We start from the raw sequence: 22,703 nt of genomic DNA, 5'->3' as shown, positions 1-22,703 counted from the left end.
AGAAAGTTTGAGGGAGTGGGGAGAAGGGGTAGAAAGGGGAACTTGATGCAATGATCAACTTACAACACCCACCCCCCCACTTCCAGGGGGATGAGCAACTGAAACGTGGGTAAAGGGAGATAGCCGATGGTGTAAAATATGAAAATAAAAATAATTTATAAATTATCAAGGGTTCACAAGGGTGGGAGGGTGGGGAAAAGAGGAGCTGATACCAAGGGCTCAAGTAGAAAGAAAGTGTTTTGAAAATGATAATGGCTACATATGTGCAATGAATGTGTGGATTGTTGTAAGAGCTGTAAGAGTCCCCAATAAAATGATTTATTAAATTAAAAAAATTGGGGGGGTATAACTACACGATGATGGAATTTTTCCACAGACCTTTGGAAGCCCCTCGTATCCCCTCACATTCCCCTTCTCCCAAGCGAAAGGAAGCGTGAGAAACCATTGCATCTTTAATGTCCTTTGTTTCAGAAATAGTTCACTGAGGTTCACACAGAAAGTGCTGCAGGAACAGCCTGCCGGGTGTTGAGACGCCATAGTTAGCGAGGAACTGCCCTCCTGTGAAGACAGAGGCGTTATCCTCCCTGCTCCCAGCACCCCCAAACCCGCACAAGATTGTTGTCCACCCCTCTCTACCTGACAGGCACAGTGGGCACCCCTGGACCTCACTCACCTGGCTGCACACCTACCGTGGCAGGCTCTCACCAGTGGTGACCTGTGGAGTCGGCTCCCTGGGCTTCCAGAACACACGTTTCTTGGCCAGTGGACACTCACCCCAGAGTGAGTGCCCTGGTTCCCCTGCAGCGACCCCTGGGTTCCATTGTTAATCCGGGTCAGCAGAAGCTGGGAAGTGACAGGGACCTTCCAGTTAACTTGAGACCACGCTGAGGCATCATCAAGTGCATATGGCCTACGTAGGTTGCTTTTCTTCTATGGGTGATTTTTCTTTAGCAAATAAAGAACTGCTCTGGTTCTTGCATCGGAAAGTCTGGGGTAGCTCCATGCAGCTGTGAGTAGAGGTGCTCCCCGGAGCCCTGTGGGGAGCCGCTGGCTGCATCCCTTGGGCCAGGGCTTGACTTGTAAGCAGGCGGTACGGCAAGGCTGGAATTCCACGAGTTTAAGCCATCCCAGCATGCCCAGTGTCTTTCCTGATGATTCTAAGGAAGGTCTAAAGGGAGTGTCCTTCCTTGAACCAGTCACTGTGAGCAGGTGGGTGTAGAGCTCTGAGGGGGTGGGTCTAGGCCTGATTGTACCCATTTTACAGATGCGAACATCCTCAGGCTGGGAAAGAGGAGGCTCACTCCCCCCAAATGGGCAGACGGAAGCCCTCGCCTGCCGCCCAGCTCCTGTCTTTCACGAGGCTTGTCTGTGCAGTAAATCTGAATTCAGCAGCACGGCCCCCCAGTTCAGAGACAGTGGGTACACTCAGTGGGTACACTCCGCTGAGGCGTCTGAGCGTTGGAAACCACTCACTTCCTCTCCTACTTCCCTCTGCGGTGTCACGGCGTGTGTGCACCCTCCCACCTTCATCCATCCGTCTCCCCGGCCACCCCTTTTTCCATCTCTGTGCTCCCACCATCCAGCAACTTGGCCCAGCTCATGTTAGACCCTCGCTATCGGGCAGGTGAGCGGGCACACTCAGGACTGGGTGATGTGACCCTGGTGTGGGGTCTGTTTCAGAGGAGAGACCCCACACCAGTAACTGAACCAGTTGCCGTGGCCCCATGTGTGTCTCCCATGGCTGATTCCCTCCCTCCCCCCTCCGCCAGAAGATTGCCAGGGCTTTTTGCTGTGCCACCTCTGGGCAGACTGGAACCTTTTGGTAAGCACACGAGCTGTTTATACCACCCAGGGGCCCTCCTTCCCACCTGATACCCTCTGCCTTTCCAAACATGAGAGATTGCACAGCAACCATGGCTGAATTTCCAGCATCCCGACTTACAAGAAGGGCATTTTTGCCATGTGCCTTGTGCCCCAATCCAAACCCATGATTGCATCCTGCCTGGGACTCCGAATCACACGGTGAGCGAGCGGGACAGCTGCTCCGCCCTGCCAGCGACTGCAGCGTGCTCTCAGCATCCGCTCCGCACCATGAAATGAAACCATCAGAAGCCGTTTTCATGCGGAGTCCCTAAATCTCTCAGCATCGTTAGGAGAACCCTTTCTCTCCGCTCTTCTCTTTCATTTATTCCATCCTTGGGTTAAATGCTGCTCTAATTAAGAGGATTTTAAAAACCTTTTTAAAGCAAGCAAAGAACTCACGTTTTTTCATCTAATTATGCCCTGTGAATTCTTTGCAGCCATTAATGGCTCTGAAGTGAAACCTCAGCTCTGGGGCGCTGCGTCTCCATCTGGGGGCCTGGGTGGGGCTGACGATGGCTGTGGGCGGTGTGCTGTGAGTGGGGGCCAGCCCTCCCTCGGTGGCATGGCCATGTGAGAGATGTCTAGCTCTGTGCTCTACAACAACCGAGCCACAGAGCTCTCTGTCCCCTGCTCCCTGGATCTGAGGTTCGACTTTGACTGTGCACAGCACCGCACATGGCTCGAGAGGAGAGGAGTCAAGTACACCAAACCTTGCTCCCTCCCGACTCCCAGGCAAGGGGGCCTTCCCGCCTTCCCCTCTGCAGCAAGGCAGGGCCCCCCTCAAGGAGCTGCAGCCTTGCATGTCTCCAGTGCTCAGCCCAGGGCCTTGCCTGTCAAAGGTACTCAGGAGCTGTTTGAACTGAAGGGAAAACCACAAATAAATATGGGCGGAGATGATAATGCTGTGATGAGAGAGATCGGGGTTTTTTGGTGTGTGTGTGGTTCAAATTCAGGTTTGTTGGAAGCCAAGGCCCTGGAAACTGGACTGGACGGTCTATTGGTGTTGCTGTGAAGTACCTTCCGGTCTGTTCTAATTCATCGTGGCCCGTAAACAACAGAAGGGAGGCGCTGCCCAGGCCGGCCCCATCTTCACAACGGTGCTACGTTTAAGCCCAGCTGTGGCAGCCACTGTGTCCGTCCATCTCATTGGGGGTCTTATTCTTTTTTCCACCGAACCTCTGCTTTACCAGCGCGGTGTTTTCCGCCAGGGACTGGGTCCCCCCTGATAACATGCCCAAGATACACTCGGGGAGCCTTGTCATCCTCGCTTCTAAAAGGAGGTTTCTGGGGATACCGTTCCTGGTCTTCGTCCTCAGACCAGTAATTCAAATGCATCATTCCTTTGATGGCCTTTCTTCAGCCTTGTCTGACTTTCACAGACATTTGAAGCCATTGAAGATACTGTGATTTGGGACGGGTGCACCTTCCCCCTCAGAGTGACATTTTCTTTCCTTTAAAGAAGTCTTGTGCAGCAGATCCACCCAGTGAAAGACGTCCTTTTATTCACTGACAGCGGCTTCCATGGGGGTTGGTTGCAGATCCAAGTAAGACGAAATCCTTGACAACTTCCGTCTCTTCTCCGCTTATCATGATGTTGCTTATTGGTCCACCTGTGAGGCTTGTTCTTTCTTTTGTTGTGTTGATCCCAAGTCTAGGTCCTAATTTAAAAATTTGCTACTATTCTGCACACCCCGAATGCACCCCATTCTGTGGTTTGGGGGCAGGTCAATGTCTGTCTGTTAAAAGAGGGTTGGATGAGTTGGCCCCCTGAAGTCTCTGGTTCTGACACCCCCAGGTTGTCACTGCTCCAGCAGGGTAAAAACAAACAAACAAACAAACAACCCAGCTATTAAACAGGAAGAGATCTCTGGGTGTTCTCATTCCGGCAGAATTCACTCTTGGCTAAGTTCCCAGAGGGTCTCCTGATACCTGGCCAGATGGTCTATGTACCCCCAGGATCCCAGGGGGATAAAGTCAGACCCACAAGATCCAGTCAACCTCCTTCTCTGTGTGGAATTTGTCTCTAATTGTCTTAGGGAGCTGTGTTCATCTCCGGTGCTGCCCTAATGAATCCCACTCGTCGAGTGCCTTCCTAACACGCAAATGCACTACCTTCAATTCTGGGGGTCAGAAGTCCAAAGCCAGTGTCACTGCCAAGCTGATTCTTCCGGAGGCCCTAGGGGAGAGTCTTGTTTCCTCCCCTGCTCCAGCTTTAAGAACCTGTCTGCATGCCTGGCTTCTGAGCCCTTCCTCCACCTCCAAAGCCTGCAGCAAACCATCTTCTCTCCTCTTCCTCCCCCCGACTCAGATGCCACTGCCTCCCTCCCTCTTGGGAGGACTTGTGCTCGACCACACTGGCCCCATCTGGAGAATTAGGCCAGCCGCTCCATCTCCGAATCCTTAGCCAGTCACACCTGCAAAGTCTGTGTAAAGTAGCATCATAGCCCCGGGTTCGGGAATGAAAGTGTAGACATCTTGGGAGGGGCCATTGCTCCTATCACAAGGATTCTCCATTCAAGATTAGAATTCAGATTTGGAGAAAGGTGTGCCGGGACACCTGCTTGTGAGTAGCATGTGATGGGCAGTCCCCTCGGTGGGTGGCTCTGTACTTTTTACCCATACACAACAGCAAATCATAATGTGTTTGGGGGGCACTGAGAGCCTTCATTTGGAACTGTGTGAGAGCCTCTAACCACAGCAGCACGTACCCATCAAAGAACTGTGCACTCCTCAAAGACAGAAGACTCTGTCTGTGGTAGTTACTAAGTGTCCACAGCAGGTTGGGCAATTGTAAAAATGCCCACGACACCCTCTGCCACCACCCCCACCCCCCCAGCTTATGTCTAAGTGGAGGAGAAAGATGCGTAAGCAAGTATTTGTAGCACCAGGCAGGATGTGGTAAGTGCCTGGTGACAAGCCAAGGTAAGTGGGCAGACAGAAGACAACAGCAGGTCTAGCCCTCAGCGGTGTCAGATTTTCATATCATAAGCCCCAATTAGGGCTCAGAAAGAAATGTGATCACTGAATATTCACCATAAAGGAGGGGGTACCCCCCAAAAAAAACCACAAGTTATGCTGGGCAGAGCTTGCCTAGTACACAATTTTCCCACTAGGCAAGCATCCAGAAACTCGCTCTGAGTTAGTGCACCCAGTAGCGTCATCTGGGAAGGTTCTCTCTGGTCATAGTGAATTTTTTGTAAAAGCAGTTTCTCTCAAACCTCATTTTTTGTGATGGCCAATTTCAGAGAACAGCGTGGGGCTATGAAATTTTGTGTTCTGCTCAGGAAAAATGCCGCAGAAACTTGTGATGTTGAGTGCGCAAGTGTAGGAGTGGTTTTCTCATTTCAAAAAAATGGAAATGTCGATTGATGACAAACCTCGTTCTGGACGTCCATCAACTTCCTGAATGGACGAAAATGTGTACTCGTAGTGCATTTGGAGTTTGTTCCACCAGGTCAGACTGTTAATCAACTTTCAGCTTAGAGGTTCTAAAAAGATTGCGTAACTGTGCAACAAAAAAGGCCTGATTTGTGGCAGATGAGGGACTGGTTTTGTCACCACAACAATGCACCTGCTCACGCAGCCATCTCAGTGCACCAGTTTTGGGCAAAAAACAGCATGCCTCTCTTGCCCACACTCCTTACTCACCTGACCTCACTCCTTGTGACTTCTTTTTGTTTCTGGGAATACAGAGAGACATGAAAGGACAGTAACTTGAGGATGTAGAAGAAGTGCAAAAAAACCCAAACAAAACCGAGGGAGGTGCTGTCAGCCATGCAAACAGATGAGTTTGAAAAATGTTTCCAAGGATGGAATTGCAGATTTGATCAGTGTTTTAAGTATAATGGCGAGTACTTTGAAGGTGATAAGACTGTTTTGTAAAAATATTAAAATACAAAGAGAAATTTTCTGGGTTTTTTTGGATGGAGTGGTGGTGGTGGTGGTGGTGTGTGTGTTTTTCCGCTTTATTAAAGGTCCTTGGTTCAAAAGAATTGTTCAGGTCTGATGATCTGATGATTCGAGTTAAGCCACTTGTTAGATGCAAAGGCTGATGAAAGTTAAGACCAGGAGAATTCGCTAGGCATAGCAGATGTTAGAAAGACAGTCTGGGAAAAAATGAGGAGCTGATACCAAGGGCTCAAGTTGAAAGCAAATATTTTGAGACTGATGATGGCAACAAGTGTACAAATGTGCTTGACCCAATGGATGTATGTATGGATGGTGATAAGAGTTGCACGAGCCCCCAATAGAATGATTTTGTAAATATAATCATATATATATAATCCCCAGAATGGTTGACTTCCTGGTTAGAAAGGTTTACGTGTCCCTTTAGAAGCAAGGAACTCTCCAACCAGAATTCCCTCCAGTCCAGAATATGGTTTTAGAAAATACAGCTGACTTCCCTGGGGCAAACAAAACCATCCTTGTCTTACTATGGTCATGGAAACCAAGTTGGCACCTCATTATCACCTTGTTAGCAAGGACGCTGTGTTGTGGGCAAACCTGGTAGGAGGGTTGGCCCCGGGTGGCAGGGTTTTGAGTTAAGCTAATTGCCGTTCTGAAGCTCAGCTACTTAACACTGCACCAGTCGGAATCCATCATCAGACTCTTGACCACCCTCCTCCTCTTTCCATATTTTCGTCCAAGTGTAGACAGTTAGCGCCTTCCCAGTCTGCGGCTGCTTGGTGGGTGCCTGGACCGCGCTGGAGTCACCAAGGCCTGCCTCCAACTTCCCAAAGCAGAAAGCATCCATAACCCCCCGGACCATCCTCACCTGCCCATCCCCACTCCCAGTACCTGACAACGCAGCCTGTCCTGGCTGCCCTGGGAGTGCACACAGCAGGGCTGCTGGCCGTGTGGAGGGAGGCATGATGGGGAAGAGCAACCCACAGTCATTTCTGTCTGCCTCTGACATGTGCTTTGTCCTCTGTATTTGCACACGGGCGTGCCCGACGTTCTGGGAACTCACTTTAAACAAGACCGCGATCCGCCTGTGGAAAGGGGCTGGAGGGAGCGGTGTGGGTCGTTTACCTGCCTTGTGCTCATGCCCTTCCAAGTGCAGCGTGGGTTCCGAGTCTGTCCTCAGCAGCAGTGAGTGCTCATAAACAGCTCACTGAAGCTGGTGGCACTGAGGGGACAGCCTGTTCACCTCGAGGTTCTTGTCCTGCCAGAATTGGGGTGAAATGATCTACCCCACAGCACTGGCGGAGAGGTGAAATGAGATAAGTTTAATCATTGCACACGTCGTCAGTAGCGATCAGTGCGAGCCCTCTCTCTGCTAGTCACCTCCCAGCCCACCACCTCCCTCTGCTGCTCAGACCAACCTGTAGGATCAACCTGAGCAGAAGTTCTTGCTCCTCTCAGCTCCTCCCAAGTGGGAGAGTTGTGACGTGTCACATGCTTCCCATGCGTGTCTCCCTTTCTCTCCCCCCCGCCCCTTCTCTTTTCCAGTGTTTCACGACCCTGGGCAGTCACTGTTGGGGACGGTGGAGAACCTGTCTGATTTGCACTCCCCCCCCACATTCCACAGAGAATCAGGTTGACTGTACCAGTTTCATATGTTAAGTCCCTTCCTCCCATCAAAAAGCCAAGGCATTACAGTTCGGCAATGTCCAATTCACGTTTTCTGTTCACACCCACTCCCTGGAAGGGGTGGAAGACCCAGAAAATAAAGTACCCCCAAAAAAGCCTTGAGTGTGGTAAACATGTAGCTCAGGCTTCCTGGGAAAGCGAGCCCCTTTTTAGACCCTTTTAGTCCTGGTGATTGGTCCAGAAAACACCATAGCCAGCCAACCGAGATCACATGAAAGGCAGCATCGGACGGAACACCTCTAAGCAGGTTCTGGGGGAGCCCACCGCTGTCTTCCACCTCAAATTCAGATGCTCCACGCCTTGTATTTTTAGCTACCCTGCACACTAGCTCTAGTGGCATAGGGGCTGCTGGTTGGGCTGACATCCCCTAGGTCAGCAGTTTGAAACCTTCCAACTGCTCTACAGGAAAGAGACGGGGTTTCTATTCCTGTAAAGAGTTACCGCCTTGGAAACTCACCCGGGCAGTTCTAGGCTGCCCTCCAGGTTCCTCTGAGTCGGAATTGGCTTGATGGCGGGGAATTTGGTTTGGCGTGTTTTTTTGTTTTAACACTAGTTGGCTTTGAAAGCCGGAAAGAGGGGAATATAATTCTTGCTGCTTTGGGATGTGAAATGGGGACCAGGATGAAAATGTGGTTGACACTGTATACAAGCCACTACATGCAGTTTCAAAGCCTGGGCCTTGTTTTGTGTTTTCACGTACCACCAGTGCTTAGAGATTTTTCTCATGTTGTGAAGAATTATTTTTGTAAAAGCCGACTTCACCCCATTCACGATAGTGTACCATTGGCACGGCCAGGGAATCAGGTACCAAGGTGGGTTGAGGGCAGTGGAATGTTTTCTCTCTGCAGTTTAGTGTTCGGTACATGAAGATTCATGTTGTGACCCTTGTTATATGTTTTAGTCCGGGTAGACTAGAGAAACATTTCATAGAGACTCATGTGTATGAAAAAGAGGTTAATATATAAGAGCAATTGAATATTGAGAAAACATCCCAGCCCAGCCCAGATCAAGTCCTGTAAGTCCAATAGTAGCCCACGTGTCTGATACCAATCTATAGAGTCCTCTTCAGACTCACAAAATACATGCAATGATGCTGAATGCAGGAGGATCACAGGCCAGTGGGTTGGTAGTCTTGTGAATCCAATGGCTTTGTAAACTTCTCAGCACTGGGAGGGGTCTCTCCGTGGCTTCTCTGGCTCCAGAGGTCTGGTTGCATCAGCGTAGGTCCATGTGGCTTCTCCAGCTCCCGGGGCGTAGCGCCATGTGTCTTGTCAGTAATCTCTCAGGGAGTGAGCCAAAGGGACGAGGTGTCTCCCGCCTCCAAGGACGAAAAACCAGGAGTTCCCAGAATTCTCAGGAGAAGGCCATGGCCACACAGAGGCCTCATTGGTTATATATTGATTGACAGGCCAGACTCCACCCCTTTACTCATAATTCTCTCAAATTGACACCAGATTATGTAACTACCACAATATATTTGTGAAAGCCTTACATATTGCATAATAAATTAAAATGTAAATAACAATAAAAATGGTTAGTTAATAGCTCACCGTGTAAATATGTCATAATGTATTCAGTTTACAGGATTTTTACTGGATACTCGTGATTTTCAACTTTGAGCGCTGAAATACTGTAGCATTAAAAGTCTTTGGGTGCTAAGCTTTGTCTGCATTTTAGTTCCTTGCTTGGGATAGAGTTACAGAATTAGATTGTCGGGTCAAAGGAATATGGTGAGTGCATCCCACCAAGCTGGGGGGATTTAGACTCTCATGGATATTGTGTTCTTTCCACTTCACCAGCAAAGTGCTGCTATTATAATTATTAATATTATTATTTTAATCTTGGCTAGGTTTCTCGTGGTTTAGATGGCATTTCTTTGATTATCAGGTGGATTCAATATGCACCATGTAAGACTTTTTCAAACTGCCGGGCGCACATATGAGCGCAGGCTTTTGCAGACACACTTGCCTGGAGTGGGAGGGTCTTGTTGATGTGGAAAGAGGCCCCTTGTCTGGCTGGATGGGAACCAGCTGTGCATCTAGACGTTTGTCTCCCCGCAGTGCCGCCAAGCTCCTGGACAAGAACCCGTTCTCCGCCAGCAACCCTAACCCTCTGCTCCCATCACCTGCCAGCCTCCAACTGGCTCAATTGCAAGCCCAGCTCACCCTCCACCGGCTGAAGTTGGCGCAGACAGCTGTCACCAACAACACTGCCGCCGCCACGGTCCTGAACCAAGTGCTCTCCAAAGTGGCCATGTCCCAGCCCCTGTTCAACCAGCTCAGGCATCCATCGGTCATCAGTGCTCCCCACAGCCATCCTGGGGTGTCCCAGCATGCTGCCGCCCTGCCCACCGCCAGGTTTCCCTCCAATGCAATTGCCTTCCCATCCTCCGGTCAGCCCCGAGGCCCAGCCCCTGCTGGGAGCCTTCCCAGTCAGCCCCCCAGTACTGTGGTGATACATCCTTTCAGCGGGGTCATGCCACAGACCGCCGTCCAGCCAGGTGTCCTCCTGGGGATTGGCAAGTCTGGGCCCACTGCTACGACGGCAGGTTTCTATGAGTATGGCAAAGCCAACCCTGGCCAGGCATATGGCTCTGAAACAGACAGCTTTCTGCCAGGCACGGCCTCTGCTGCGGGCAGCGTGAACTACGAAGGCCACCATGGCCACACAGGGCCAGATGGCCAACCTGCATTGCCTAAAGACCTCTATGGACCCAGTGCCCATGGCTCACATCTGGCCAGTGGGTTTCCGGCTGAGCAGGCTGGGAGCATGAAAGGTGAGGTGGGCCCACTGCTGCAGGGCACAAACAGCCCATGGGAGAGCCCCCACGGATTCTGTGGCCAGAACAAGCTGGACCTCACAGCAGGCCCCAGCCTGTGGCCCCCACCCCTCAGCCAGCCTTATGAGATGTACGACCCCGAGGAGCCCACCCCAGACAGGACCCCACCTTCGTTTGGCGGCCGGCTGACCAACAACAAGCCAGGTTTGGGCGGTACCAGGCGGCGGGCCAAGGAGGAGCAGGCAGTTCTACCTGTGCGGCCCCTGCAGGCTCAGGAACTGAATGACTTCCACGGCATGCCTCCACTCCACCTGCCACACACCTGCAGCATCTGTGACAAGAAGGTGTTTGATCTGAAGGTGAGTCCAAGGCAGGCTGGGAGTTACGGCAGGAACCTACCAGGTTGCCACGAGCCCCTCGCTCGCTGCATCCAGAAAAGGGCTGCGACATTTGGGGATAGGGTACCAGCATTTTGCCATCTGGATCCTTGGCTAAGACATTGATATTCTATAACCAAGCAGTTCGTGGGTGGTCCAGATAGTTAATGCACCGGACCGCTAGTTGAAAGGTTGGCAGGTCAAGTCTACCCAGAGGTGCCCCAGAAGAAAGATCTGGTGATCTACTTCTAAAAGTCAGCCATTACAAACCCTCGGGGTATCCTACTCTGACACACCTCTGTTGCCTTGAGTACCAATGACTCGACCCAAAAGGCTGTTTCTGAGGGTGTAACACATCTTCCTTCTGCAGAGTAGCGGGTGGGTTTGAACAGCTAACTTCGCAGGTGGCAACTCATCACATAACACCACCAGGTGTCCCGCATCGATGCTACGGCATCTGGTTATTACAATCAAAGGGAATTTCAGAAACCAGGCGGGGCTCGTGCCTCCCTCTAGTAAGAGACCATCACTCACACTTTGTAGAGGAGAAAGCTGAAGCTAAGTGGGGACTGGAGGAGTTCGACAACTCAGAAATGGAGATAGCGCTTCGTGAGTTAGCCTGCAGTAACTCAAAAAACCAAACCCAAACTCCTGCCATGGAGTCGAGCTGACTCATAGATGAGGCTTTCTACTCCCCTAAAGATTTAGTCTCAGAGACCCATAGGGAGAATTCTACTCTGTCTGATAGGGTTCTCTTTGAGACCTTCCCAGCAGTTGTAAAATGCTTTGAACCCCTGCAAACAAAAGCCCAGTATAATACATTTTCCCCCTAATAAACATATGAGGGGGGTATCCCCCCAAATGATGTTCATTTGTTTTTTTGATGTGAGCGGGGTAGTGCATTTGGAGTTCGTTCCACCAGGTCAGACTGTTAATCAGGCTTTCTATTTAGAGGTTCTGAAAAGATTGTGTAACAGTGTGCGACAAAAAAAGGTGTGATTTGTGCCAGACAGGGGACTGGTTTTGCCACCATGGCAATGCACCTGCTCACGCAGCCATCTCAGTGCTCCAGTTTGGGGCAAAAAACAACATGCCTCTTGGCCCATGCACCTGACCTAGCTTTGTGCAACTTCTTTTTGTTTCCTCGAATGAAGAGGGACACAAAAGGACAGCGATTTAATGATGTAGAAGAGGCGAAGAAAAAAACGAGGGAGGTGCTGTCAGCTATCCAAACAGATGAGTGTGAACAATGTTTCCAAGAATGGAATCACAGATTTGACCAATGTATTCAGTGCAGTGGAGAGTACTTTGAAGGTGATAGGTTATTTGGTTAAAAAAATTTATATACGACGCTTACTCACTCTCTCTCTTACTTTCATTCACTGACTCACTCTTACTCACTCACTCTCTCACTTTCACTCACTATCTCACTCACTCACTCTCACTCTCTTACTCACTCACTGACTCACTCTCACTTTCACTCACTGACTCACTCTCGCTCACTGACTCACTGTCTCACTCACTCACTCACTCTCTCTCACTCAATTACTCTTACTCTCACTCACGGACTCTCACACTCTCACTCACCGACACACACACACAAAAATTTACATACATCACTTTGGAAAAAATTCTGGTATTTTTGGATACCCCCTCGTAAATATGACGCAGAGAAGTATTCGAAAGTAATCATAAGTGTAAGAGTGGCAGCTGATGTGTCCCAACCCCTCTCTGTGTGCCATCGATAACTCTACAAGACAGACATTACTATTATCATTATTTCAGAGACATAGACAAGGAAGCTGGGCCCTAGAGATGACTTGCCCAGGGCCCTCTAGCCAGAAGGTGCCGGACAGGAGATTCAAACTTGGGCTGGACCCCTCCCAGAGCTGCCTCCAACACCCTGGGCTGCACTGCCCCCAGCCCTCACCCAGTTTGGAAAGCATATACGTCCGTGCTTTGTGGAGGCCGTCACACCGCAGCAGGCCATGAACCTCAGCTTGGGTCCCCTCATCAAAGGGCAGTCCTTTTGCCCCAGTCTCTAGCTGCCATGGGGAACAGATTCGTCTCACTTGTTCTGTGAGCCCAGCTTCATGGAGAAATGGGTGTGCTTTCCCCGGGGGCTAGTTGAGAGAGGAAGGGTTGGGTTTGTGCAGGTGGGACTGGGAGAGGAGGAGAGGATAGACGAGTGAGTCTGGGGTTCTGGCTGAAATGGGTGTGTGTTTGGGTGGGGTGCAAATGGGAGCAGGGTTGGAGCCTCGGTGTGAAGGAGGAAGGGATGGGGGTTGTTGAGCAGGTTGGCCCTGGGCCCTTCGAGCCCCCTGCACTCACCCCTCACCTCCTCCTTCCTGCCAACACGGATCTCTCTGCCATTTTTCTTTTCTTGGGGCCAAGGACTGGGAGCTCCACATGAAAGGGAAACTGCACGCCCAGAAATGCCTGGTCTTCTCTGAAAGGTAAGTGTTCTCGAGAACAGGCTCACAGATAACCACCGAGCACCTGTTAAGGCTGCAGCAGAAAACAAAGCAGGCCAGGCCCTGTGCTCCAGACCCTGGGTTCACATCTTTCGGCTGTTGTGACATGTGCATCTGTGGACGTTTGGGTATAAGCCTGTGTTCGGTCGGACACCCACTTTCAGCTCTTGGGGAGAAGTCTGGGAGTGAGTCATCCGTAAAGCTGTTCCATTGATTGTGCACTGTTTCCCCCTCCCACCTTGCTCCAGCGCTGGCGTCCGCTGTGTGCTCAGCTCGGCCGAGGGAGCCGTGTGTGCCTCACCCAACAGCACGGCCGTGTACAGCCCTGCCGGGAACGAAGGTGAGTGAGCGCGGCACATAGCAGTGTCCCCGAGGCACGCTCTGAAGAGTCCAACCACAGGCCTTCACGATCATGCCCCTCCGATCGTGTTACAAAGCAAACAGAATCCAAGCCACAAAATGTATTGGACCTGCTGTCGGGGCCTGGGGGTATTTTCTGAGATACTTCAGACAGCAAGCTTAGCCGACTGTTAACATGACAGAGACATGATGTCACTGGTCACCCTGAAGAGGAAACATTCATTTCCCTCTGCTGCTTATGTCCCAAGAAGGCCGGAGTGGGGAATGGGCAGGCCACCATGACACGATCCACGTCAATACGAGGCTGCTCTGTGTGCTCAGACATTGAATTAATTGAGCCCTAATGGGAGGGCTGGGACGGCTTTTCTTTAGTGAGGCGGGTGATGTAGCCAGTACGGACGACCCCGAGGGCCTTACACGGCCGCTGGCATAAGGTCTGAGAAGGCTCGGTAGATGCAGCAGATGTTTACCTGGCTTGCGTCATTTGTCGTTTAGACTATACCTCAAATCTTGGAGCATACGTGGCCATTCCAGCAAGATCATTTCCCTCAGCTTCCCCGGTGACAAATGTGAGTACAGAAGCATCTTCTCTTTTGCCATTGTCACCTGCCAGGCCTGGCTGATGCATTGTTCCCTGCAGACAAAGCTGGGAGAGCACACGTTGGTGTGGTTTTGTGGAGCTCAGGAAAACAGTTCCCTGAAGAGAGGGTATTTCATTCAGCCTCAGAAATCCCAAACTCACTAGTGATACCAGGAGGGTGGGGTAGAAAGGGGGAACCGATCACAAGGATCTATGTATAGCCCCCTCCCTGGGGGACAGACAACAGAAAAGTGGGCGAACGGAGATGTCAGACAGTGTAAGCTATGACAAAATAATAATTTATACATTATCAAGGGTTCATGAGAGAGGGCAGGGAGGGAGGGGAAAAATGAGGAGTTGATATGAAGGGCTCCAGTAGAAAGCAAATGTTTTGAGAATGATGATGACAACAAATGTACAAATGTGCTTGACACAATGGGTGGATGGATAGATTGTGCTAAGAGTTGTACGAGCCCCCATCGCGACCCTGTGGGACGGAGCAGAGATGTCCCTGGGCATGGCAGAGGCTGTCCATCTTGACAGGAGCAGAATGGCTCATCGTGCTCCGGAGGAGTGGCTGGTGGTTCGAACTGCTGACCTTCGGCTAGCAGTCCAGTGCATAACCCACCATGCCACCAAGGTGCCTTCATTCCGTCTAGGGAGTAGGAAAACACACAGGTTTTTTTAGGGCGCACAAATTAAAAAAAAAAAAAAGATTTTCTAGCACTTGACCCTGATTTAAGGAAAGAAATGAAAAAAGACATTTGAGCTTTTTTTGAAAAAAAAAAAAAAAAAAAAAGACTTTCTGCCATTTTCTTGAAGTGAACTGTTTTCCAGGCGAGGGTAACCCTGCAACTTGAATCAGAAAGAGAAAGCATGTTTAAATTAAGGAGCAGGTAGTACTGTAGTACTAGTATTTTGCTGGCCTCGTGGGGGAATCGTCGCTGGCATATGGTGCACTTTGTGATGCTGGCTTTCTTCTCTCTGTACCTAATGCCATCGAGTAGATTCTGGCGCATAGCGACCCTGTGAGGCAGAGTGAAAACAGCTCCTTAGGGATTCAGAGACTGCCAATCTTTACAGGAGCAGACAGCCTCTTTGCTCTTCCCTGGTGCGGTCGGTGGGCTTGAACTGCCGACCTTGCAGTTTGCAGCCCATGTGCTTTTTTGTCCCCCAGAGCTCTGAAAGTATCATCCTCCCCTTTTCTTCTTTGGGTTCAACCACTGTCTCCTTCCCTCCGCTGGTCAGCCTGCTCCTTTCCCCCTTCCCAGATGCCCAGGGAAGAGGCTGGGCCTGCTATTCACAGAACGCCTCTGGCTGAGTGCTGCTAGAGGGCGCTTGTTTGTGTCTGCGCTTTTCAAAGTCATGCTGTGAGCCTCCGCGGCCCCTTCTCTCTCCTCCTGCCAGGAGCGCTAGCTCAGAGCAGGCCTCCTCCACCTGCATCCCCTCACGTGTGGGACATTCTTGCAAAACCTCAGAAGAGCGAGATGCCACGTGCCATGCCGATGTGAGAGCCTGGTGGGGGACTGGGCGGGGAGGTTTCTCAGGAGACGTGCCTGAGGCTTCTGGGGCTGAGAATTCTGTGTGTTCGCATCCGTTAATGTGTGATGGTTCCTGGGTGCAATGCTGTCACAGAGACCCAGGGGCCTGTGGAAAAGAATCTTGTTGCTGCCCTCTGCCCACTCTCTCTCTCAGAGCCACATCCAAGCCATTGGCAGCTGTGTTCGGCCAGCCCTGGTCATTTTGTCTTTGTGCGTGGATGCTGATGAGCAAGTGAAGCCTGTGCCTTGCTGGGGGCCCTGGCACTTCCAGCACCTTCCACGCCCCAGGGGCCATGGTGGCACCTCTGTGCCTGCTGTTCAGCTCTGAGACCCCACCCTGGACACTGAGGTGACTGTCACAAGATAGGACCAGTTGGGGCGGCAGGTGTGTTGACTCCATTCTGAGGCCGGATCCCTTTATTAAGAGCGACGGGCAGGACAACTCTGTGGTCTGTGCTGTACCTCGTCCCCACCCTTCACCCACAACCCTTGTGGACAAGACCCTTTCCTATGTGTGTGGCCTCGAGGCCACCAGCTGTGTGGCCCCAGACAAGCCATTTCTCACGTGAGGACAAGAACATCCGTAATCATGCATTTTGAAGGGACGTGGCTGGGTTCTCCCCGGCTAGTGCAGTTTATCATTCTGAGTGTGTCACAAATCTTGGACCCTCCTGAGAACAGTCCCACAGGCCGTTTGGCTCATTGGTCAGTGCTGAAGGGTAGGGAGGAGGCACGGGAGGATCGAATAAGAGACGCGTGTGACAATGATTTGTGAGCTCTCCACTACATCAGGGACAATAATCCTATTGAGCAAGGCACCTTCTTTTAATCTCTCCTATCCCAAGCCATGGAGTCTTAAGAAGTGCCTGGTTATCTGCCATCTCGGGTCAAGATGTATAGCTTCTCAACTCGGTGGGAGGCAGCATTGGAAAGTTGGCAACGCAGTAGAATTGGGAGACGCAAGTCTTGGATTTGAGTTCTATCTTGATTCCTTACTAGTTATGTGTCCCTGAGCAAATCCCAGGGGGATCTCCAACCGTCTGGATTAAAAGAAACCATAATAAGGGAATAGATGAGATATATATTCCAGGTGTACTACTGAGGACATCACTGTTCTAAGCATGTTTGCATGTCCTAACACTTCTAATCTTCAAACAAACCCCATGAGGTAGATATTATGGTGATCCTAATTTGATAGTTGAGGCAATTGCGTCAGAGAGAGAGAATCCTTGCCTAAGGATTCAGAACTGGTAAGCAGGACCATTGGGATTTGAACCCATACAGCCTGACTTTAAGGAGACTTGGTGGCACAGTGGTTAGAACATTTGACTGTGAACCCAAATGTGGGTAGTTTAAACCCTCCAGCTGCCTCATGAGAGAAAGGTGTGGTCGTCAATGTCTGTAAAGATTGCAGTCTCGGAAACCCACAGGGGCCAGTTCTACTTTGTCCGGTGGTCACAAGGAGCTAGGATCGATTAGATGGCAATGGGTTGATTTGGGTTGGCTTTAGGATCCTCACCTTTCACCACCGGGCCATCTGCCCTCTCTGGGTGTCTCTTAAGCCTTCGTGTCACTGGATCCTTCTCTGTAGATAAGTCGCCTTCTCCTCCCCTTATGCACAAGCTGCTGCAGAGAATCTCAGGCGTTGACCCCCTGTGTGCCCGAGGATAGCAGTGAAGCACAGGGTTGTCGAAGGCTGCCGTCTCTAAGAACATGGCTGGGCCTTTCTTCTGAGATTCCTCTTGCTGGACTCAAACTTCTAGCCATTTGATTAGCAGCTGAGGGTGCTGACCATGTGCACCACCAGGGTCACCATAAGTCAGAGTGGGCTCAACAGCAGCGACCGCTGAAGGCTGCCGGGAAGGTGCCAGGGACTTCTCGGGCCTCAGCTGACCAGGGATCACGAGGAAAAGTCCAGTGAGATCCAGACCCTGAATTCGGCTGTCTCTTGGCAGCGTCTCCCAGGATTAACTCAGACCTAGAAAGGCCTTTTCTTCAGATCTGATGTCAGCTCTGTGACGTCCTGCTGGTCACATGAGCTTTCCCCAGGGTGTCTGGGATCAAGGACAAAGCCCACTGCCGTCTTGCCCCTGCATGGTTAGTGGCTGGATGGCCACATCCTTCTCACCGATGCAGGTCTTTCTGCTGGCTGATTATGGCCAGTGGAATTGAAGGCAGCCATGTCTCACCTTCGGAAAACCTGAAAGACAAGAACATTGGCTTTGGAAGTCAAGCTGAGAAACAAGAGCCCGTTACTGAAAGCTACTGTACCAGCCCGGCTTCCTTCAACAATAGGAGAGGCTCTTAGCGAAATTATTGATTATATATATGTGTGTATATATTGGTATATATAGACACACGTACATATATATGTGCATATGCATCTGGTTACTTGTTGGGCTGTGATCTGCATGGTCAGCAGTTCGAAACCACCCGTCACTCCATGGGAGAAAGACTGGGCTTTCTACTCCCATCCACAGTTCCAGTCTCAGAAATCCCCAGGGAGGAGGGAGGTTGCTATGAGTCGGCATCACCTCGATGGCAGTGAGTGTGGTTTTAGAATATATGCTTATATTTGCTGCTTCTGGTTAGTGACTCCCAAGCTGCCAGCGTTGATGGTTCTGTCCCTTGAGGGGACACTGTCAGCCTCTGAGAAGGGCCCAGCACACTTCTTCACATGCGTATTCATGTTGCTTTTCTCTGCTTACAAAATGTATGCTTACTGTGAAGATTCAAAGGGAAAAGACAGACTTAATGATAATAATGTTTCCAACTCCCCCCCCCCCCACATTGAAAAGCCACAAATGCTTTGATGTATTATCTTGCAGAAGGGGTTTCTAGTGCCAAGCCAGAATTTTCTCTCCGGTCCCAATTATCTACTACATCTCTCCAGAAGTACATGCCATCGAGTAAAAGCAGGGAGGCCGAGGTTCACCCAGCGCAGACTCGCACTGTGACGGCCCCTTGACGTTCTGCCCTTAATTGGGAGGGACGTGCCAGGGGCTCTGGGGTGGGGTCTGCGGACCAAACTGCGCTACACTCCAAAATGACCGCCAACGCCATATGCCCCTCTCACCAACTCTGACCACGAGGCTCTTCCCCACCCGGCCTGAGTCTAAGCCTTTGGTGGGGTGTTTATTTTGGGTGGTGGGGACACCCGCCGCTGACTCGGGTGTCTGTTTTGCTCGCGGCCGATGGAGTGACGGCTGCTCGGTGTGCAGCCCCTGCAGGCCCCGAGAGGGCAGTGGTCACTCTCACTTAAGCTTCTGTCATTTGACTGAGCCGCACACTTGATCCTGGACTGGCCGCGTGGTATAAACAGACTCCTCGGGTTTCGGGCCGGGCCCTCCCGGCTGTAAATAGCGTGCTGACGCCTGGCTGGCTGCCTGCCCCCCTGAGCCTGGCTCCCTGTTTTAGCAGCACCTCAGAGCCAGACACAGATGGGGCTCCCTGACCTGAGTACTGAGTCCCCTTCCCCGACCCCCTCCCCAGGACCCTGCACATCAGGCACTTACATAAATAAGCCCAGGAATGAAGTATTTCTAGGACAGCTGTCTGTCTACCTTGGCCTGCCTGGTTCCTGGCTCAAAGCACTGTGGGCATCTGGCATTCAGTGCTGCGCACTGCTGGGGAATCAGCCCTGAATGAAATGCCACCCCACGCTGCCCCGGCCTGGGTCCGAGATGGCGGCAGCAGTGGGATCGATAGCATTGGTACTGAAGTGGAGCCCCCGAGCCCTCCTGCCGGCCCCCGCAGTCCAGGAACTCAACCGAAACATGTTCCGCTGCCTCGCCGGGAGCTGCTTTAGCCAGGAACCAACCTGGGCCTCCCTTGTAGAAGGCTACTCACCACCCACCATTATCCCTGTCCCTTCCCCAAGGGCCCCCTTGTGCATTTTTTAAAGAGAGCAGAACTGGGTAGGTTTTCCCTATATTTTTAAAACAAATCTCAATTTTTATTTCTTATTGCAAATGACTGCCTACCTGGTATGAAAAATACAGACAGCGAGGAAATAAGACATGGAAAATCTGACGCTGCAAGATGACTGAAGATAAATGTATCTATCTCTCTCTCTGAGGAGCCTGGCACTGCTAGGTAGCCATTGGACTGCTCAACTCCAACATCAAACCCACCTGCTACTCTTTGGGAGAATATTAAGACTATCTGTTTTCATAAAGAGCTACAGCCTTGGAAACCCTTGAAAGAGTTGCTGTGGGTCAGAAATGACTTGTGGGTGCATTTGTACATATATTTATTAAAAGCTTTTTTTTTTTGGTCTTTTGGGGAAAAAACCCCAGAAAGACAAATAGTCGTGGCTGAGAAGTGTCCCGGCACACCAGTGCCTCCTGTGTGCCAGAGCAGAACGGTACTCTATTTTGCAGACATACATCCCCAGGCCATCCATCTGAGGCGGCTCTGGGTCGATCACCCAGCCTCCACCTTGTAAATTTGTAGCAGGGACATGAACACCTGGGGATCCCATAAATTATGTCATATATGAGGGTAAGGAAATATGTCTGTGTGTCCATGTGTGTATGTATGTTGCTACTATGGTTCTAGTTCATGCACAAGCGTATTCTCAATAAAACACATTTAATCATGGCACTGTGATCTGTGTCTGACCACAGACAAGCTTTCTCAGACATTTGCTTGTCTTGTTCGAGTTACTCCTACTGCTCATTGCCACCGAGTGGATGCCAACTCTTTTTTTTTTCCTGCAGGAAAAGATTATTTTATGGGGCTCTTGCTAGTTCTTATAACAATCCATACATCAATTATATCAAGCATATTTGTACATATGTTGCCATCATTATTTTCTAAACATTTGCTTTTTAAAAAAAATCATTTTATTGGAGGGCTTGTACAACTCTTATCACAATCCATACATCCATCCATTGTGTCAAGCACATTTGTTGCCATCATCATTCTCAAAACGCTTGTTTTCTACTTGAGCCCTTGGTATCAGCTCCTCATTTCCCCCCTCCCTCCCCACCCCTCTCCCTCATGAACCTTTGATAATTTATAAATTATATTTTTTGTCATGTATTACACTGTGTGATGTCTCCCTTCACCCACTTTTTGTTGTCTGCCCCCCAGGGGGGAGGTCACATGTAGATCCTTGTAATCGGTTCCCACTTTTTACCCCATCTTCCTTCCACCTTCCCGGTATCGCCACTCTCACCACTGGTCCTGAAGGGATCATCTGTCCTGGATTCCCTGTGCTTCCAGTTCCTATCTGTACCAGTGTACCTCCTCTGCTCTAGCCGATTTATAATGTAGAATTGGGATCATGATAGTGGGGTGGGGAGGAAGCATTTAAGAACTAGAGGAAAGTTGTGTGTTTCATTGTTGCTACACTGCACCCTGACTGGCTCATCTCCTCCATTCCCTTCTGTAAGGGGATGTCCAGTTGTAAGGGAATGACCAGTTGCCTGCAGAAGGGCTTTGGGTCCCCAATCTGCACTCCCCCTCATTCACAATGATATGATTTTTTTTTTGTTCTTTTATGCCTGATACCTGATCCCATCGACAGATGCCAACTTTGTTTTTTAAAAATCATTTTATTGGAGGCTCGTACAATTCTTATCCCAATCCATACATCCATCCATTGTGTCAAGCACATATGTATATTTGTCACCATCATCATTCTCAGATGCCAACTCTTAATGACCCTTTGGGACAGGATGGAACTGCCCCTGCGGGTTTCCGGGACTGTAACTCTTTATGAAAGTAGAAAGCCTCATCTTTCTCCTTCAGAGCAGCTGGTAGTTTTGAGCTGCTGACCTTGTGGTTAGCAGTTCAGGGCATAACCACCATGCCACCAGGGCTCCTTATTCTCTTTTGGGTACTTAAAAAAAAAAAACTGTTTTGTGTCCTGGGAAAGAAACAATTCTGAGATCAGGGTTAATAATGGAATTTTTAATAAAATGCAAGTGGAAAATGTCCCAACTGATTGAAGATTTTGCACCAAGTTTACAGGAATGCTTCATTGGGTCAAGCAATTTAAGGAAGGTCATGAACACCCCAAAGATGAGCCAAGAGAGGGAAGACTGCCAAGCTCAACAAATAATGAATTGGTGGCTGGCTGAAATCCAGAAACTAATGGCAGAAAATCATAAAATAGCCATTGATGTAATAGCTGTTGACGTTGAGTTCTTAGATGGTTTAGCATTTTCCATTTTAAGTAAATTAGGTTGAGTTTTAACTTAAAAAGCTTGGGTTCAGTAAGCTTTCAGCTCCGTGACCGTCAAAAGCATTGTTCAAAGAGCCAGTCTTCCCCACCAGTCTTTTAAGTAAGACCAAAGCAAATGAAGATGATTTTATGAAGCAAATCATAACCAGGAACAGGTCTTGGATTTGCCAGTATGATTCAGAAAGCAAGGTCCAATTAAAATAGTGGATCTGATGGGCTATTGAATTCAGAGCACAGAGGTCAGGAATGGCAATTGTTTTTGAGGGGAGGGGGGACTCCCAAGGGGTAGCCTGGATATAATCTGTTTGAAGGACACAGAACAATCATGGGGCCTTATTCTGATGACGTTTTAAGAACATCGAAGACTACACCAGTGAAAAAAGGCCGGGACAGTGGTGTGGAAGAATTTTTGCCCATCAGAACAATGCAAATGCTGGTTCTTCCAGGGTAGCAGAGCTGTCCTGGGATCATTGAGTTGGGAAACCCTTATCCCATCCAGCTGGCATTCCTGATCTTGCCCCACCAGGCTTCTTAGTGTTCCCAGAGCTCAAACAACATCCCAAGGAATGCAATTTGAGTCTCTCAAGGACGCTAAAGTGGATGTGGTGTAAATTGAAGAGTGCAGAGTTCTGCTGGGACAGAAACGCTGCCTTGCAAAGTATGCGGGCCTAGATGGAGGGATGTAGAGAAACAATGTTTAATAATGATGTCTATGCCACGTTGCAGTACTTTTTGACTTGCCCTGTCTTCTGTTAATGTCCTTTGCTTTTTTTTCCCACTGAAGGTAGGTTCTCAATACATATTTTTAATTGCTTTCTAGACATCTTTTTTTTTTAATCGTTTTATTAGCGGCTCATACGACTCTTATCACAATCCATACATACATCAATTGTGTAAAGCACATTTGTACATTCATTGCCCTCGTCATTCTCAAACCATTTGCT

General features: G+C 49.9%; 1 protein-coding gene across 3 annotated transcripts in view; it reads left to right on the top strand.

Moving 5' to 3' along the window:
- The window catches only part of RBM20 (RNA binding motif protein 20), a 179,595-nt gene that overhangs the window by 99,396 nt on the left and 57,496 nt on the right, over nucleotides 1-22,703 (top strand). For all 3 annotated transcript variants that reach the window (XM_045291436.1, XM_004701284.2, XM_045291437.1), the window contains exons 2-5: nucleotides 9,516-10,593; nucleotides 13,006-13,067; nucleotides 13,334-13,425; nucleotides 13,941-14,014. In XM_045291436.1, coding sequence (XP_045147371.1) covers nucleotides 9,516-10,593; nucleotides 13,006-13,067; nucleotides 13,334-13,425; nucleotides 13,941-14,014 — 1,306 coding nt within the window. The remainder of the gene's footprint in view (nucleotides 1-9,515; nucleotides 10,594-13,005; nucleotides 13,068-13,333; nucleotides 13,426-13,940; nucleotides 14,015-22,703) is intronic.

The sequence above is a fragment of the Echinops telfairi genome, unplaced genomic scaffold (assembly GCF_000313985.2).
Source record: "Echinops telfairi isolate 266 unplaced genomic scaffold, ASM31398v2 ScPeMD7_70;HRSCAF=299, whole genome shotgun sequence".
Lineage (NCBI taxonomy): Eukaryota > Metazoa > Chordata > Mammalia > Afrosoricida > Tenrecidae > Echinops > Echinops telfairi.
Note: the sequence above shows the minus strand (reverse complement) of the source record. Positions and strands in the feature narration are given on the sequence as shown.